Genomic DNA, 18,817 nt, shown 5'->3' with positions numbered 1-18,817 from the left:
CTACCCTACTGATGTTACATTTGCAAACCCCTTTGGTTAACATAGAGATTCTGGGAACATCTCAGAAGGTAGGGGGAAATTAACTATATTCTGGTAATCCCGACCAATTGAGCATATGCGGTGGTACTTAATGAATATAATGTCAGTTCGGTTGTCATCTGAGACATTCTCATCAATGATAAGATGACATAAACTCTACAGTGGAAAGTCTACACAGTTATCGGATTCACATGGAATTGTTGTTCAATTTAAATGTTTGAATATGAAATGATTCGTGATGGGATGAAATATGATTTTAGCTTCTAAAATGGAGAATTGGGTTTTCAGAAGGTTAGGGCTCTGCTCAATCAGTGGCCCGTCCCTGTGAACTTTTCAGACACACCCTTCTCGCTCCACTATATAAACCCTTGATAAAAATGTAACCTCCTGTTCCGAGGATGTGAGGACGACGGTCCGATGTCAGAATAGTTCAGATAATAACTACAGAATGAAGCCAACATCAGCGTGAGCTTCGTTTGCGAATAGTATGAACTTTGAACTCTTATTCACTACAGAAGTGATACCTCCTAGCCGTTGAGTTAGCAACAGCAGCTGCAAACGAGGGTTAGGAAGGAACAGACAGAGTATCCTGTCCATCACACAACGACGTTACTACAACGTATCCAATTGACCACCAGACATTCTTCAAAGGACAAAGGACTCGGTTTGGCAACACAGCCTTCCATCTACCACCAACCTACCGAAGTGCAGCTCAGAGTAAATATTTATTGCATTTTCCTTTTCCAAATGGGCGGTAATTTAGAATGCATAAGATACTGTATTTACCAGTGCACAGCTTCTTCCTTTTCTTTTGTGTAACAAGCTGTCATATCTGTTCTGCCCGCTAGGGACGTTGTCCTTTATGATGTAATTTGTAATCAAGTTATGATTAATTCTGTGTATATGTAATTCTATGTGATTAGTTAGGTATTTAGTAAATAAATAATTAAACCCAATTTTGTATTGCTGATTCAACTTGTTAGCCAGGGTTCGTGAAGATAACCAAGAATTTACAACTTTCAGATGAGACTGAATTAAGGTGACGATTAATATTGACTGTTAATTACATTTACATGATTAGCTCAATCAGGTAATATTAATTACGGAGAAAGGATTTTATAGAATAGCATGTCATATCACTTATTCATAGCCAAAGACACGACACCACTGCCTGTGGACACTGGTCTCATTCTAATGGTCTACAGACAGCCTCTGCTTGAAGATATTCCATATGACTGTAAAATAAATACATATTTTTTAAATATTTGAATAGTTATTCTGTTACAAAACATGTACATAGTGTAGCATTGATTCACCAAGCAAGTCTGGGATGCCAACAGAAAATGTTGTTTTATTTAAATACAATTTGGTTGAATGACACATTTAGCCATATGAGAATTACATGGGAGTTCAAATGTTCAAAATAGTTTACAGTTTTACAGTAAATTGCAGACAATCCTGGTTCTACTGTAGGACCCAGTTAAAGAAACAAGTGAAAGAAAAGCCCCATCCGAACAATAACCCCCCCAGTAAGACTGTAGTAACCAGTGAATTGCACTACAAAATACTGTAAGATCACTTGTTGCTACTGTTGATGATAATGAATAGAACAAAATAAAAAGCTTAGTCTATTCTTCATCCTCTTTGAAAAAATGTATTTCAGGTATAGGGTGCCATTTCAGATTGTCCCCAAATCTCCATCGTCTTTCGTTTGTTGGCTCTGCAATGGCAGAGGGTCCATCCTTAGTGTTGTACAAATCAGAGACCCCTTGTTCCCAGAACTACTCTTCACCAAATTCTCAGAGCAATAGGCCTTCATCCTGTACATATTAGCTTTATTCTCACAGCAGCCCACGTTACTCAGTAACAGATAGACATCTTTCCTGAAAGCCTTAGTAAAGATGGCATAGAGGAAAGGGTTGGCACAGGAATTGATAGGAAAGAACAACACCAGGAGTATCTTGGAGTTGGTGACAGTGATGAGCGGAACCTTAAAGGCTGCGGATATAGCGAAGAACGAGATGGGTGCCATGCAGAGGAGATCGGTGAAGATGAGGACAGCCATGCGCTTAGCGATCTTGGCGTCTGCACTGCGGCTGGGGAACTGGGGGTTCCGTACTGCCAGGTAGATGAGGACGTAGCAGACGCAGACCACCAGGAACGCCCCCACGTTGAAGAGGAGGAGCAGGAGGATGAAAGCCTGGGCCAGAGGAGTCTTCACATCCATGGGAAGGCACATGCTCACCTGGAAAATATTTATTGTGTTATTTATTATACAGCAGTAATGAAAAAGTGTGTCCTAACCAATCTTCTCCTCTGGGAAAATAATGTAAAGAACACACAGAACGATGGACGGTCATTGCTTTCTTTCGGTGTGTTATAGCAACAACGATGGACGGCTATCACTGGCTGTCGCTGCGGTGTGTTATAGCAACAACGATGGACGGCTATCACTGGCTGTCGCTGCGGTGTGTTATAGCAACAACGATGGACGGCTATCACTGGCTGTCGCTGCGGTGTGTTATAGCAACAACGATGGACGGCTATCACTGGCTGTCGCTGCGGTGTGTTATAGCAACAACGATGGACGGCTATCACTGGCTGTTGCTGCGGTGTGTTATAGCAACAACGATGGACGGCTATCACTGGCTGTTGCTGTGGTGTGTTATAGCAACAACGATGGACGGCTATCACTGGCTGTTGCTGCGGTGTGTTATAGCAACACCGATGGACGGCTATCACTGGCTGTCGCTGCGGTGTGTTTTTTAACACAACAATGGATGGTCATTGCGTTCTGTCGCTGCAGTGTGTTATAGCAACAACGATGGACGGCTATCACTGGCTGTCGCTGCGGTGTGTTTTTTAACACAACAATGGATGGTCATTGCGTTCTGTCGCTGCAGTGTGTTATAGCAACCACCTGCTGGGTGCAGACTAGTGGTGACTATTTGCGTGGATTCAACATGTAGAATCATTGAAAAATGAACAGAAAATGTCGGCCACTATTCTGTTCAGAAGCACTAGGTATACTCTGCCATCCATTGTTCTGTTTTTTTTTATAGTCCAGTGTATTATATACCCTGCTGTAGCTGCTGACCCCCACCAGGGGGAGCATGGCCATCCCCAGACAGATCAACCACCCTCCAGCCATGATGACAGCAGCCTGCGCCAGGCCTAGCCTCTTCTCCAGCTGCAAGGCATGAGTTATCGTATGCCAGCGCTCCAGAGTGATAGTCGACAACGTGTACACCGACAGCTCCCCACCGAACACAGACAGGAAGCCAGCCGCACTACAACCTGCTCCCGTCTGCCAATCGATGGCGTGCTCACTGTAGTGGCCTCGGGTGTGGAGGTCGACCGAGGCGATCATAAGGAGGTAGACGCCGATGCAGAAGTCAGCGAAGGCCAGGTGACACATGAGGAAGCGTGGCACGGTGAGTTTACAGCGACTGGTGAAGAAGATGAGGAGGACCGTCAGGTTGCCAATGATCGCCAGGATGTTGATGAACCAGATGGCGACTCTGAGAAAACTGAAACCTGGAGTGAACAAAGGAAAAGCAGTCAAACTCAATCAAACTTCATTTATATAACACATTTCTTACAGAAAATACATTTAATGGTGCGCAACAACATTAGATACCATTTTTATTTTATTATTATTAAGAAATAAAGATCGTAAAACAGTAAAATAACAGTGGAAAGGAGACCGTACGACAAAGTCATCTCTGAATGTTTGTGCATCATGTCTAGGCCTTCTGTTCTTTCAGTAAAAGGCTGTTGCCAAAACATGTCCGTTAGTTTGACCTCTTGACTGCTTGAAATAACATTAAAACGCCTAAAGACTATTAGAGTGAATGAGGGTTTTCCCAGTTTGTCTTTTTAACCCTGCATTCAAATACTTTACCTAAGGGACTTAGCTGAGTTGAGGGCAGCAATTCTTGATTCTACCTGCTATGTCTTCACACGGGTTAAAGGCGTCAGCCTCTGGTGTACACTGGAGGGTTGGTCTGGTCTGACAGTTTAACCCTAGTTCTGGATACTGGAAATCCACACCTCCGTAGGACTCATCTTCGACATCTTCGTTTGTTCCATGTATTTCCACCAGTAGGGATGTGTCGGATGAGTCCACCATATCAGCTGGAAACCTGGTGGTACAGGAAGCGAGAGCTGTAAAGAGTAGGTCAATGGTCACTAAAGTTTTATGACTGTATAATTATATTGACATTTATTTTTCCCCGAATACCAATGCATTTAGTGTCGCGAGCTAGACGGATCTTGTGGACTTACATGAATTAGTCTGGTAATATGAGGCTACAATGATAGAAAAACCTGTTTCCATAGTTCAAAAGTGGAGAGATGAAAGGTCATAACTGAAAAGTCATGATTGATCATGATGTGTCACTAGTATTGCAGGACTAGAAGTTCACTTTAGTTCAGACAAGTAGTGGCATTTCTAATCGGATAGTTTAAATGGGATCCCTGAAAAGTCATAATCAATAGATGATTAATTACTCAAATTAGGAATTAGGCAAATAAGGCACCTTCACTGAAGATGTCTCTTAGTCAAAACGGATGAATCTACGAACTTAGCAATTCCATGATGTAATGAATAATTATTTGGGGAACTCAGACTTTAGGTTTTAAAGGCCCAGTGCAGTCAATAACGTGATTTTCCTGTGTTTAATATATATTTCCACACTATGAGGTTGGAATAATAATATGAAATTGTGAAAATTATGATAACGCCCTTTTAGTGTAAGAGTTGTTTTTTTGGTGGGATGGAGTTTTGGCCTTCATGGTGACATCACCATGTGGTACATTAGTTAATAAATCAATAAGAAAGAGAGTTCCAAACCTCTCTGCCAATAACAGCACATTTTCAGTTTTCCCCTCCCCACTCAAAATTCTTGCTTGAGAAATTGCCCTTTACTGAAAAGCTATTTTTGATTATTTTTTTACAATTGTAATTTAAAACAATCACAATAAGTCCCAAATTGTTAACCAGAAATGATTTGATATTGAGATAAAAATGGCTGCACTGAACATTTAAACTACTGCAGTAGTAAACGAAGAAGAAAAATAAACATACTTTTCAGACGGACTGTCATCACAATACGTAGGCCTAGATCCATTATGTTGTGCTGCATTGATTGGAGAATCCCTAGGGGAGAGAGAGGTAAATTAAACCTGTGTTCAAAATCAGCTTGGAGCCATAGAGATGGATAGATGGCGCACTTGCCACAAGATAGCCAACAATGGCACTGTCTATGCCATCACAGAAGCCATGATCACAAAGATAGGAGGTGTTCTCGCTTTTCTATCTCTATATTTGGAGCATACTACCATGAGTGTCTGGTCTTGATTTCATTGTGAACCTCATTGATAAACTGCAACAGACTGTAACAGATATTGTTCCCATTTATGATCCTGTGTTAGAACTGCGAGCTTGAATGATTACAGTAAAAGAGAGAGGGGGCATGGGAGAAAGAGAGAGGGGGCATGGGAGAAAGAGAGAGGGGGCATGGGAGAAAGAGAGAGGGGGCATGGGAGAAAGAGAGAGGGGGCATGGGAGAAAGAGAGAGGGGGCATGGGAGAAAGAGAGAGGGCATGGGAGAAAGAGAGAGGGGGCATGGGAGAAAGAGAGAGGGGGCATGGGAGAAAGAGAGAGGGGGCATGGGAGAAAGAGAGAGGGGCATGGGAGAAAGAGAGAGGGGGCATGGGAGAAAGAGAGAGGGGGCATGGGAGAAAGAGAGATAGAGCGAGAGAGCGAGACAAAGTGTGTGTTTGTTTGTGTGCGTGCACTTGTTTTCCTACATTATCAGGACCCCAATGTCCTAGCATTTCACCTTAATATCCTGAAAAGGTAGGAAAACAAGAACTGTTTTGAACATTCAGGACTTTTTTCAGGTCCTGAATTTGTTCAAATTGTATTTTAAGGGTTTTGGGGTTAGGGTGGGGGGTTAGGGTTAGGCTTAGTGAAAGGGTTTTTGGGAATAATGTTAGGGTTAGGTTAAGTATTCCAAAAATGCTACACTCCAAAAAGTCCTTACACTTCATGAAAATACAGCTGTATATGTGTGTGTGTGTGTGTGTGTGTGTGTGTGTGTGTGTGTGTGTGTGTGTGTGTGTGTGTGTGTGTGTGTGTGTGTGTGTAGGGCCAACTACCACATTTGGGACCCTGGGCACCGACCTCTTTCATTTCAACACATTTTGCCATGGTGCAGAGAGAAAAATTTGAGGTTTTACAATGTTATTATACAATATTGCAGTTTTAAAGCGAATTTCCTGCTATTCTACACATTTTGCCATGAGGCTGAGGGAACCTGTTGCAGTTTTAAAGCAAATGTCCTGCAATTCTACACATTTTGCTATCATATGCTATCTGTGGGCCCCCATCCTCTTGCTGCCTGTCTCCAGAGGAACTGCAACGCGGTCATGCTTTGATCTTGTACTGATATGCTTTGGGGAAACAGTCAGTCGGAGAGACATATGTTTTTGATTCTCAAGACATAATCACAAAGCAGTGGTAGAGTATCACTTATATTAGGACATGAACATTTGATTTGGTTAACAGCAATAAGGAGAGACTGGCATGAGAGCTGCGTCACAGATACACACACACGCACACACACACACATACAGGGCCGGATAACCAAACGGGCACGCATCGAACATGCACCCCGGCCCCAAACCTAAAATGAGATACAATATATTTAGTCTCTTGTGATAGACTGCTAGCTGGCCAGCAAACACTACTTGGTTTTGGGTTCCGAGGTTACATTATCTTTAACCCATGCCCTAGAGACTGATTGCAGCTGCATCCTGTAAACAATTCATGGGATTCATTTGAAGGGCATTGGAGACCATTGTCTAATTAATTCCAAACTTCTACTAGGAATAGCCCACTTAATTACTAGTTATATCCCTCGAAAAGAGGAAATCCCTGTCCGTCAGCACTAAAGCAAGTTTCCTCTTGGCCTAACGTCAAGACACTGGTTTCTCCTGTGGGAGACCCAGGTTCAAATCCTGCCTTTGACACTTGCCCCTGGTGTGAATCAGACGATGCTGGTTGGAGGAGCTATAGGAGGATGACTCGCTGAAATGGAACAGGGTCAAACATGTGGTTTCATATGTCTGATGTGCTTGATACCATTCCATTCCAGCCATTACAATGAGCCTGTCCTCCTATAGCTCCTCCCACCAGCCTCTTCTCGTGTGAATGGGATTATGCCACCTGTGTGTGTCCCAGGTGAATAAGGCACAGCAGTGGCTGTTGTAGGTGAGGTGTGCCTTCTGCAGGTTGCCCAGATCCCTGAAAGGGGGTAGTCTCTTTAGGCCGTAGGCTGTACGGGCAACCAGCTCCACGACAGAATTGAGGCCATGGGATGGCAAAGTCTCTATCGCCGTCGACGAGACATCTCTGGAAAACATACAGTGAAAACACAATCATAATAACGTTTTTATTAATTAATTATCTCATTTATCAGAGCTCTAATTACAGACATGGCAAAGGGTTCAGAAAGGTTTTTGAGGATATCACAGTACCAGTCAAAAGTTTGGACACACCTACTCATTCAAGGGTTTTTATTTTTACTATTTTACACATTGTAGAACAGCCCTTACACAGCGCTTAGTGTGACTATCATTTGTTTTTCAATAGGGCAATGACCCAACACACCTCCAGGCTGTGTAAGGGCTATTTGACCAAGAGTGAGAGTAATGGTGCTGCATCAGATGACCTGGCCTCCACAATCACCCGACCTCAACCCAATTGAGATGGTTTGGGGTGAGTTGGACCGCAGAGTGAAGGAAAATCAGCCAACAAGTGCTCAGCATACATGGGAACTCCTTCAAGACTGTTGGAAAAGAATTCCAGGTGAAGCTGGTTGAGAGAATGCCAAGAGTGTGCAAAGCTGTCATCAAATCAAATCAAATGTATTTATATAGCCCTTCGTACATCAGCTGATATCTCAAAGTGCTGTACAGAAACCCAGCCTAAAACCCCAAACAGCAAGCAATGCAGGTGTAGAAGCACAGTGGCTAGGAAAAACTAGGAAGAAACCTAGAGAGGAACCAGGCTATGTGGGGTGGCCAGTCCTCTTCTGGCTGTGCCGGGTGGAGATTATAACAGAACATGGCCAAGATGTTCAAATGTTCATAAATGACCAGCATGGTCAAATAATAATAATCACAGGCAGAACAGTTGAAACTGGAGCAGCAGCACGGCCAGGTGGACTGGGGACAGCAAGGAGTCATCATGCCAGGTAGTCCTGAGGCATGGTCCTAGGGCTCAGGTCCTCCGAGAGAGGGAAAGAAAGAGAGAAAGAGAGAATTGGAGAGAGCATACTTAAATTCACACAGGACACCAGATAGGACAGGAGAAGTACTCCAGATATAACAAACTGACCCTAGCCCCCCGACACATAAACTACTGCAGCATAAATACTGGAGGCTGAGACAGGAGGGGTCAGGAGACACTGTGGCCCCATCCGATGATACCCCCGGACAGGGCCAAACAGGAAGGATATAACCCCACCCACTTTGCCAAAGCACAGCCCCCACACCACTAGAGGGATATCTTCAACCACCAACTTACCATCCTGAGACAAGGCCGAGTATAGCCCACAAAGATCTCCGCCACGGCACAACCCATGGGTGGCGCCAACCCAGACAGGAAGATCACATCAGTGACTCAACCCACTCAAGTGACGCACCCCTCCTAGGGATGGCATGAAAGAGCACCAGTAAGCCAGTGACTCAGCCCATGTAATAGGGTTAGAGGCAGAGAATCCCAGTGGAAAGTGGGGAACCGGCCAGGCAGAGACAGCAAGGGCGGTTCTATGCTCCAGGGCCTTTCCGTTCACCTTCACACTCCTGGGCCAGACTACACTCAATCATATGACCCACTGAAGAGATGAGTCTTCAGTAAAGACTTAAAGGTTGAGACCGAGTTTGCGTCTCTCACATGGGTAGGCAGACCATTCCATTAAAATGGAGCTCTATAGGAGCAAACCCTGCCTCCAGCTGTTTGCTTAGAAATTCTAGGGACAATTAGGAGGCCTGCGTCTTGTGACCGTAGCGCACATGTAGGTATGTACGGCAGGACCAAATCAGAGAGATAGGTAGGAGCAAGCCCATGTAATGCTTTGTAGGTTAGCAGTAAAACCTTGAAATCAGCCCTTGCCTCTAGCAGCCATATTTAGCACTAACTGAAGTTTATTTAGTGCTTTATCCGGGTAGCCGGAAAGTAGAGCATTGCAGTAGTCTAACCTAGAAGTAACAAAAGCATGGATAAATTTTTCTGCATAATTTTTGGACAGAACGTTTCTGATTTTTGCAATGTTAAGTAGATGGAAAAAAGCTGTCATTGAAAGAGTCTTGATATGTTCGTCAAAAGAGACATCAGAGTCGCCGAGGTCCTTCACAGTTTCATTTGAGACGACTGTACAACCATTAAGATTAATTGTCAGATTCAACAGAAGATCTCTTTGTTTCTTGGGACCTAGAACAAGCATCTCTGTTTTGTCCGAGTTTAAAAGTAGAAAGTTCGCAGCCATCCACTTCCTTAAGTCTGAAACACAGGCTTCTAGCGAGGGCAATTTTGGGGCTTCACCATGTTTCATTGAAATGTACAGCTGTGTGTCATCCGCATAGCAGTGAAAGTTTATGTTATGTTTTTGAATGACATCCCCAAGAGGTAAAATATATTGTGAAAACAATAGTGGTCCTAAAACGGAACCTTGAGGAACACCGAAATGTACAGTTGATTTGTCAGAGGACAAACCATTCACAGAGACAAACTGATATCTTTCCGACAGATAAGATCTAAACCAAGCCAGAACTTGTCCATGTTGACCAATTTGGGTTTCCAATCTCTCCAAAAGAATGTGGTGATCGATGGTATCAAAAGCAGAACTAAGGTCTAGGACCACAAGGACAGATGCAGAGCCTCGGTCTGATGACATTAAAAGTTAATTTACCACTTTCACAAGTGCAGTCTCAGTGCTATGATGGGGTCTAAAACCAGACTGAAGCATTTCGTGTACATTGTTTTTCTTCAGGGAGGCAGTGAGTTGCTGCGCAACAGCCTTTTCTAAAAAAAATTGAGAGGAATGGAAGATTCGATATAGGCCGATAGTTTTTTTATATTTTCTGGGTCAAGGTTTGGCTTTTTCAAGAGAGGCTTTATTACTGCCACTTTTAGTGAGTTTGGTACACATCCAGTGGATAGAGAGCCGTTGTCACACTCTGACCATAGTTTGCGTTGTTTGTTTCTATGTTTTGTTTGGTCAGGGTGTGATATGAGTGGGCATTCTATGTTGTATGTCTAGTTTGTCTGTTTCGATGTATTTGGCCTGATATGGTTCTCAATCAGAGGCAGGTGTTAGTCGTTGTCTCTGATTGTGAACCATATTTAGGTAGCCTGTTTTGTATTGTGGGGTGTGGATGATTGTTCCTGTTTCCTGTGTGTGTGTTCACGTTACGGGACTGTTTCGTCTTCGTTCATTTTGTCGGTTTATTGTTTTTGTTCGTTGTATAGTATTCAATAAAAATGGATAATCATCACACTGCATTTTGGTCCTCCTCTCTTTCGCCCGACGAAGAACGTTACAGCCGTTTATTATGTTCAACATAGGAGGGCCAAGCACAGGAAGCAGCTCTTTCACTAGTTTAGTTGGAATAGGGTCCAGTATGCAGCTTGAAGGTTTAGAGGCCATGATTATTTTCATCATTGTGTCAAGAGATATAGTACTAAAACACTTGAGTGTCTCTCTTGATCCTAGGTCCTGGTAGAGTTGTGCAGACTCAGGACAACTGAGCTTTGAAGGAATAAGCAGATTTAAAGAGGAGTCCGTAATTTGCTTTCTAATAATCATGATCTTTTCCTCAAAGATGTTCATGAATTTATTACTGCTGAAGTGAATGCCATCCTCTCTTGGGGAACACTGCTTTTTAGTTAGCTTTGCGACCGTATCAAAAAGGAATTTCGGATTGTTCTTATTTTCCTCAAATAAGTTGGAAAAATGGGATGATCGAGCAGCAGTAAGGGCTCTTCGATACTGCACGGTACTGTCTTTCCAAGCTAGTTGGAAGACTTCCAGTTTGGTGTAGCGCCATTTCCGTTCCAATTTTCTGGAAGCTTGCTTCAGAGCTCAGGTATTTTCTGTATACCAGGGAGCTAGTTTCTTATGAGAAATGTTTTTAGTTTTTAGGGGTGCAACTGCATCTAGGATATTGCGCAAGGTTAAATTGAGTTCCTCAGTTAGGTGGTTAACTGATTTTTGTCCTCTGACGTCCTTGGGTAGACAGAGGGAGTCTGGAAGGACATCAAGGAATCTTTGTGTTGTCTGTGAATTTATAGCACGACTTTTGATGTTCCTTGGTTGGGGTCTGAGCAGATTATTTGTTGCAATTGCAAACGTAATAAAATGGTGGTCCGATACTCCAGGATTATGAGGAAAAACATTAAGATCCACAACATTTAGTCCATGGGACAAAACTAGGTCCAGAGTATGACTGTGACAGTGAGTAGATCCAGAGACATGTTGGACAAAACCCACTGAGTCAATGATGGCTCCGAAAGCCTTTTGGAGTGGGTCTGTGGACTTTTCCATGTGAATATTAAAGTCACCAAAGATTAGAATATTATCTGCTATGCCTACAAGGTCCGATAGGAATTCAGGGAACTCAATGAGGAACGCTGTATATGGCCCAGGATGCCTGTAAACAGTAGCTATAAAAAGTGATTGAGTAGGCTGCATAGATTTCATGACTAGAAGCTCAAAAGACGAAAACTTTTTTTTTGTAAATTGAAATTTGCTATCCTAAATGTTAGCACCACCTCCGCCTTTGCGGGATGCACGGGGGATATGGTCACTAGTGTAGCCAGGAGGTGAGGCCTCATTTAACACAGTAAATTCATCAGGCTTAAGCCATGTTTCAGTCAGGCCAATCACATCAAGATGATGATCAGTGATTAGTTCATTGACTATAATTGGGGCGGCAGGGTAGCCTAGTGGTTAGAGCGTTGGACTAGTAACCGGAAGGTTGTGAGTTCAAACCCCCGAGCTGACAAGGTACAAATCTGTCGTTCTGCCCCTGAACAGGCAGTTAACCCACTGTTCCCAGGCCGTCATTGAAAATAAGAATTTGTTCTTAACTGACTTGCCTGGTTAAATAAAGGTAAAATAAAAAATAAATAAATAAATAAACATGAAGTAGCCCTATTTTGAGATGTGGGGTATCATGATCTCTTTCAATAATGACAAGAATAGAGGAGGTCTTTATCCTAGTGAGATTGCTAAGGCGAACACCGCCATGTTTAGTTTTGCCCAACCTAGGTCGAGGCACAGACAAGGTCTCAATGGGGATAGCTGAGCTGACTACACTGACTGTGCTAGTGGCAGACTACTATCCTGGCAGGCTGGCTAACAGCCTACTGCCTGGCCTGCATCCTATTTCATTGTGGAGCTAGAGGAGTTAGAGCCCTGTCTATGTTGGTAGATAAGATGAGAGCACCCCTCCAGCTAGGATGAAGGCAAAGGGTGGCTACTTTGAAGAATCTCAAATATAAAATATAACACTTTTTTTGGTTACTGCATGATTCCATATGTGCTATTTCATAGTTTTGATGTTTTTATTCTACAATGTAGAAAATAGTCAAATTAAAGAAAAACCCTTGAATGAGTATGTGTGTCCAAACTTTTGACTGGTACTGTACAAATTCCAATGGAGCTAGAAGCAGAAGTGCATGCATTAGATCGATTTTCGACTTCTAAAGTGACTTACAGTGTGTGTACTGCATGCCTTTCTAGTATGGGTAGTTGATCCCTGCAGCTGTGGGAAGGTTACCATGACTTCATATAGTCTTGTGATAACCTGACTAAATAAAGGAAACATAGAATAAAGACCAAATATTGATAGTCTTAAAGCGTGTCGCTTACAGTATCCTAGGGCCCACTGCTCCTTTAAAAGCTTCCCGATGGATCACTCGGAGGTTTCGGTTATTCTTCAAAACCCTGAGAACACATAAAACAAAGTAAATAGCATTGTTTATTGATACAGGTTTATTTAGCCATTTGCTATCATTGTAAAAAAATCAGTTGAAATGTTAAAAGTATAGGAAATACTACAATTTATTTATCTTGGTCCCATTAAAGGCATAGTCTTGTATTTCTCTAATGCCATTGTTGAACAGGTTCCTGGAATAGAGAGAAAACAATGTTAACACCATTGGCATTAAGGCCTAGATCCCAGATCCTGAGTAGGCAATAATGAGAGTTAGTGACTTTAAATGTCATTCAGTAAAGCAATATCATTTTCACACTTCAGGCTTTTAGGACTATATTCTCCTTTGGATTGGAAAAAGTAGGTCTAGCCATTATAATAACACAGTACTTACATTGCAGTATATTCAGTTGTCATGCCAACGAAAGCATTTACTGGTATTGACAGAAGATAGAGGTTGTCACAGATATCCCTGTAAAACACATTTTTGATTATTTTTGATTTATCCGTTATTTTACCAGGTAAGTTGACTGAGAACACGTTCTCATTTACAGCAACAATCTGGGGAATAGTTACAGGGGAGAGGAGGGGGATGAATGAGCCAATTGTAAACTGGGGATTATTAGGTGACCGTGATGGTTTGAGGGCCAGATTGGGAATTTAGCCAGGACACCAGGGTTAACACCCCTAATCTTACGATAAGTGCCATGGGATCTTTAATGACCTCAGAGAGTCAGGACACCCGTTTAACGTCCCACCCGAAATGGTGGCAGTGTCAATCACTGCCCTGGGGCATTGGGATATTTTTTAGACCAGAGGAAAGAGTGCCTCATACTGGCCCTCCAACACCACTTCCAGCAGCATCTGGTCTCCCATTAAGTTGATTAAGTTGATATAATACTGTTTAGGCCTATATTTACTTTTCAACAGTGTCGACAAGTCCTTCAACGTCACTGACCCATACTTACAAGACTCTGTCTGATGAAAGTCACAGTGTTTTTAATGAATTTCGAATAAAAAAATAGTTTTAATGGAGAGTTTTGGCATCTCTACCTCTTATGGACTCCACTAGGATTTAAGGCAGCACCTCTTCTCATGTTGTTGGAGCACCCCTTTTTTTCTTCACATACTTACAAGACAAAATTTTGGTTCCAAGGTTCCAGAGAATGGATAGAAGTCATGTCAGGAAACACTGTTATCCCAGTGTTGGAAATACTCCTGTTAATGCATAACAAGACTGTATTATATTACTTCATAACACAATAATAACCTATTTGCTCTACCTTACCGAGGTCTTGCTATCCCTTATGTATGTTGTATCATATGGTTTCTATGTTTTGTATGTACAATATACACTGAGTGTACAAAACATTAGGAAAATCTTTCTAATATTGAGTTGCTGGGGCATTGACTACAAGGTGTCGAAAGTGTTCCACATGGATGCTGGTCCATGTTGACTCCAATGCTTCCCACAGTTGTGTCAAGTTGGCTGGATGTGCTTTGGGTGGTGGACCATTCTTGATTTACACGGGAAACTGTTAAGCATGAAAAACCCAGCAGCAGTTCTTGACACACTCAAACCAGTGCGCCTGGCACCTACTACCATACTCCATTCAAAGGAACTTAAATATGTTGTCTTGTCCATTCAACCTCTGAATGGTACACATACTGTACACAATCCATGTCTCAATTGTCTCAAGGCTTAAAAATGGTTATTTAACCTGTCTTCTCCCCTTCATCTACACTGATTGAAGTGGACTTAGCAGGTGACATCAATAAGGGATCATAGCTTTCACCTGGATTCACCTGGTCAGTCTATGTCCTGGAAAGAGCAGGTGTTCATAATGTTTTATACATACAGTGTATACACTGGGAACAATAAAGATTTACTGAACTGAAATTAGCTATTGTGAGGTCAAAGTGTCAACATGTACATTGTAGCAGAGTATAAGAAAGTATGTGAATGAATAAACCAGACAGATAGCATTATCTAGAGTGGAACAAGCCCTCTATGCAGAGAGGGATAGGATACATCCCAAATGGCAGTCTATTCCCTTTATAGTGCGCTACTTCTGACCAGAGCCCTGGTCCTGGTCAAAAGTAGTTCACTATAAAGGGAATACAAAGTAGTGGACTATAATAGGAATAGGGTGTCATTTGAGACACAGACATAGTATAGTACAGTATGGTCTCTGGTATCTCTTAAAGTTCAGAAGGCCTCTCACAGATAACGCAGCTTAGGAAGGTTGTTGAACGTCCTTCGAGCGATGTGCACCAGGCTCCGTATGTTCTTAATGAAGCTGCGAAACAAAAATGTATATGAGGTCACATACAGCACACATCTGACATACAGAACACATCTGACATACAGCACACATCTGACATACAGAACACATCTGACATACAGCACACATCTGACATACAGAACACATCTGACATACAGAACACATCTGACATACAGCACACATCTGACATACAGAACACATCTGACATACAGAACACATCTGACATACAGAACACATCTGACATACAGAACACATCTGACATACAGAACACATCTGACATACAGAACACATCTGACATACAGAACACATCTGACATACAGAACACATCTGACATACAGCACACATCTGACATACAGAACACATCTGACATACAGCACACATCTGACATACAGCACACATCTGACATACAGAACACATCTGACATACAGCACACATCTGACATACAGCACACATCTGACATACAGCACACATCTGACATACAGAACACATCTGACATACAGCACACATCTGACATACAGAACACACTTGATTTCAGCCAGTCCCTTTTCAATATATTCAAAACATGGTCTCAGTAGGATAAGTCAAAATAGTGACATTTAATCATTTTAGTTATACTGTATGTCACCCAAGCTGACATATTAGTTATACGTCACTTACAATGACATATTACTAAATGTCACATACATCACTTGCAAATCTAGAACACCATCTTGAAGACAGATCAGCCCATACAAGAAAGCAGATAAACTCTGCTATGAGGATCCATGTTCTACCCCTGGGGGGAAACACACTCACATTTCATTGAGGTCGAGAAGATTGTTGAATGCAAGGGTCTCTATAGTTTCCAAGGCAACACTTTGACCGATTTCTCTAAAAGACGCACCAAGCAAAAACGGGTTATTTTGAACAATTCATAACCAAAAGGGGTGTGGTCAAAAAGCAATCGAATTGATATGGATCAACCCCAGATTGATATTTGATACTCACATATGCTGGACTCTTCTCAGGCCATCAAAGGTGTGGCTGGCTATAGTGCTCATAGTCAGATGCTTCAGGACGCTGAGAAGTATGGGAACAGTCAGAAAGACAATATTATATAAAATTGTACTTTTAAACTATTTTACAGACCATCAAAAAGGAACCAAACTTTAATTCAATACATTAGTATGTGTTTACTTTTAGTAAGTCAAATAAGACATTTTGTTAACAGTCAAGGAAGTGTGTTCTTGAAAGAATTCCCTGTCTGAAGTTGTCCTGGTAACAACACATTGTTCAAGGTCTTCCACACAGCCACACACATATCAGTTGTCCTCTTCAGTAAACACACACGCTCACATACACACGCATAAGCACACACACACACACACACACACACACACACACACACACACACACACACACACACACACACACACAGACAGACACACACACACACACACACACACCAAAAACAAGCCCTAAATCCAGTGTCTTGCAAAGGTATTCATCCTCCTTGCCGTTTTTACTGTTTTGTTGCATTACAACCTGTAATTTAAATGGATTGTTATTTGGATTTCATGTAATGGACATACACAAAATAGTACAAATTGGTGAAGTGAAATGAAAAAAATTACTTGTTTCATAAAATTCAAAAAAATTAAAAACAGAAAAGTGGTGCATGCATATGTATTCACCCCCTTTGCTATGAAGCCCCTAAATAAGATCTGGTGCAACCAATTACCTTCAAAAGTCACATAATTAGTTAAATAAAGTCCACCTGTGTACAATCTAAGTGTCACATGATCTGTCACATGATCTCAGTAGAAATACACCTGTTCTGAAAGGCCCCAGAGTCTGCAACACCACTAAGCAAGGGGCACCACCAAGCAAGCAGCACCATGAAGACCAAGGAGCTCTCCTTACAGGTCAGGGACAAAGTTGTGGAGAAGTCAGGGTCGGGTTATAAAAAAATATCAGAAACTTCGAACATCCCACGGAGCACCATTAAATCCATTATTACAAAATGGAAAGAATATGGCACCGCAAACAAACCTGCCAAGAGAGGGCCGCCCACCAAAACTCACAGACCAGGCAAGGAGGGAATTAATCAGAGAGGCAACAAAGAGACCAAAGATAACCCTGAAGGAGCTGCAAAGCTCCACAGCAGAGATTGGAGTATCTGTCCATAGGACCACATTAAGTCGTACACGCCCCCAGAGCTGGGCTTTAAGGAAGGGTGGCCAGAAAAAAATGAGCAAACACGTTTTGTGTTTGCCAAAAGGTATGTGGGAGACTCCCCAAACATATGGAAGAAAGTACTCTGGTCTGATGAGACAAAATTGAGCTTTTTGGCCATCAAGGAAAATGCTATGTCCGTCGCAAACCCAACACCTCCCATCACCCTGAGAATACCATCCCCACAGTGAAGCATGGTGGTGGCAGCATCATGCTGTGGTGATGTTTTTCATCGGCAGGGACTGGGAAACTGGTCAAAATTTAAGGCATGTTGGATGGCGCTAAATTCTTGAGGGAAACCTGTTTCAGTCTTCCAGAGATTTGAGACTGGGATGGAGGTTCACCTTCCAGCTGGACAAGGACCCTAAGCATACTGCTAAAGCAACACTTGAGTGGTTTAAGGGGAAACATTTAAATGTCTTGCAATGCCCAGGCCTTAATCCATTTGAGAATCTGTGGGATGACTTAAAGATTGCTGTACACCAGCGGAACCCATCCAACTTGAAGGAGCTGGAGCAGTTTTTCCTTGAAGAATGGGCAAAACTCCCAGTGGCTAGACGTGCCAAGCTTATAGAGACATACCCCAAGAGACTTTCAGCTGTAATTGCTGCAAAAAGTGGCTCTACAAAGTATTGACTTTGGGGGGATAAATAGTTATGCACACTCAAGTTTTCTGTTTTCTTGTCTTATTTCTTGTTTGTTTCACATTAAAAAATATTTTTTGGTAGGCATGCTGTGAAAATCAAATGATACAAACCCCCCACAAAACAAATTTTCTTTGCAACTCAGCCTAGAAGGCCAGCATCCCGGAGTCGCCTCTTCACTGTTGACGTTGAGACTGGTGTTTTGCGAGTACTATTTAATGAAGCTGCCAGTTGAGGACTTGTGAAGTGTCTGTTTCTCTCACTAGACACTCTAATGTACTTGTCCTCTTGCTCAGTTGTGCAGCGGGGCCTCCCACTCCTCTTTCTATTCTGGTTAGAGCCCGTTTGCACTGTTCTGTGAAGGGAGTAGTACACAGCGTTGTACGACATCTTCAGTTTCTTGGCAATTTCTTACATGGAATAGTCTTCATTTCTCAGAACAAGAATAGACTGATGAGTTTCAGAAGAAATATATTTGTTTCTGGCCATTTTGAACCTGTAATCGAACCAACAAATGCTGATGCTCCAGTTACTCAACTAGTCTAATGAAGGCCAGTTTTATTGCTTCTTTAATCAGGACAACAGTTTTCAGCTGGGCTAACATAATTGCAAAGGGTTTTCTAATGA

At 42.3% G+C, this 18,817-nt stretch overlaps 1 protein-coding gene across 1 annotated transcript in view; it reads right to left on the bottom strand.

Moving 5' to 3' along the window:
• Window positions 1-1,370: 1,370 nt before the first annotated feature.
• The window catches only part of lhcgr (luteinizing hormone/choriogonadotropin receptor), a 30,213-nt gene continuing 12,766 nt past the window's right edge, over window positions 1,371-18,817 (bottom strand). Inside the window, exons 2-13 of the mRNA XM_020460996.2 lie at window positions 16,320-16,391; window positions 16,128-16,202; window positions 15,273-15,347; window positions 14,182-14,265; window positions 13,442-13,519; window positions 13,173-13,241; window positions 12,984-13,058; window positions 7,274-7,459; window positions 5,129-5,200; window positions 3,988-4,184; window positions 3,119-3,576; window positions 1,371-2,284 (exon numbers count right to left, since the gene is read on the bottom strand). Coding sequence (XP_020316585.1) covers window positions 1,718-2,284; window positions 3,119-3,576; window positions 3,988-4,184; window positions 5,129-5,200; window positions 7,274-7,459; window positions 12,984-13,058; window positions 13,173-13,241; window positions 13,442-13,519; window positions 14,182-14,265; window positions 15,273-15,347; window positions 16,128-16,202; window positions 16,320-16,391 — 2,008 coding nt within the window. The 3' untranslated portion in view covers window positions 1,371-1,717. The remainder of the gene's footprint in view (window positions 2,285-3,118; window positions 3,577-3,987; window positions 4,185-5,128; window positions 5,201-7,273; window positions 7,460-12,983; window positions 13,059-13,172; window positions 13,242-13,441; window positions 13,520-14,181; window positions 14,266-15,272; window positions 15,348-16,127; window positions 16,203-16,319; window positions 16,392-18,817) is intronic.

The sequence above is a fragment of the Oncorhynchus kisutch genome, linkage group LG25 (genome assembly GCF_002021735.2).
Source record: "Oncorhynchus kisutch isolate 150728-3 linkage group LG25, Okis_V2, whole genome shotgun sequence".
NCBI classification, from domain to species: Eukaryota; Metazoa; Chordata; class Actinopteri; order Salmoniformes; family Salmonidae; genus Oncorhynchus; species Oncorhynchus kisutch.
Note: the sequence above shows the minus strand (reverse complement) of the source record. Positions and strands in the feature narration are given on the sequence as shown.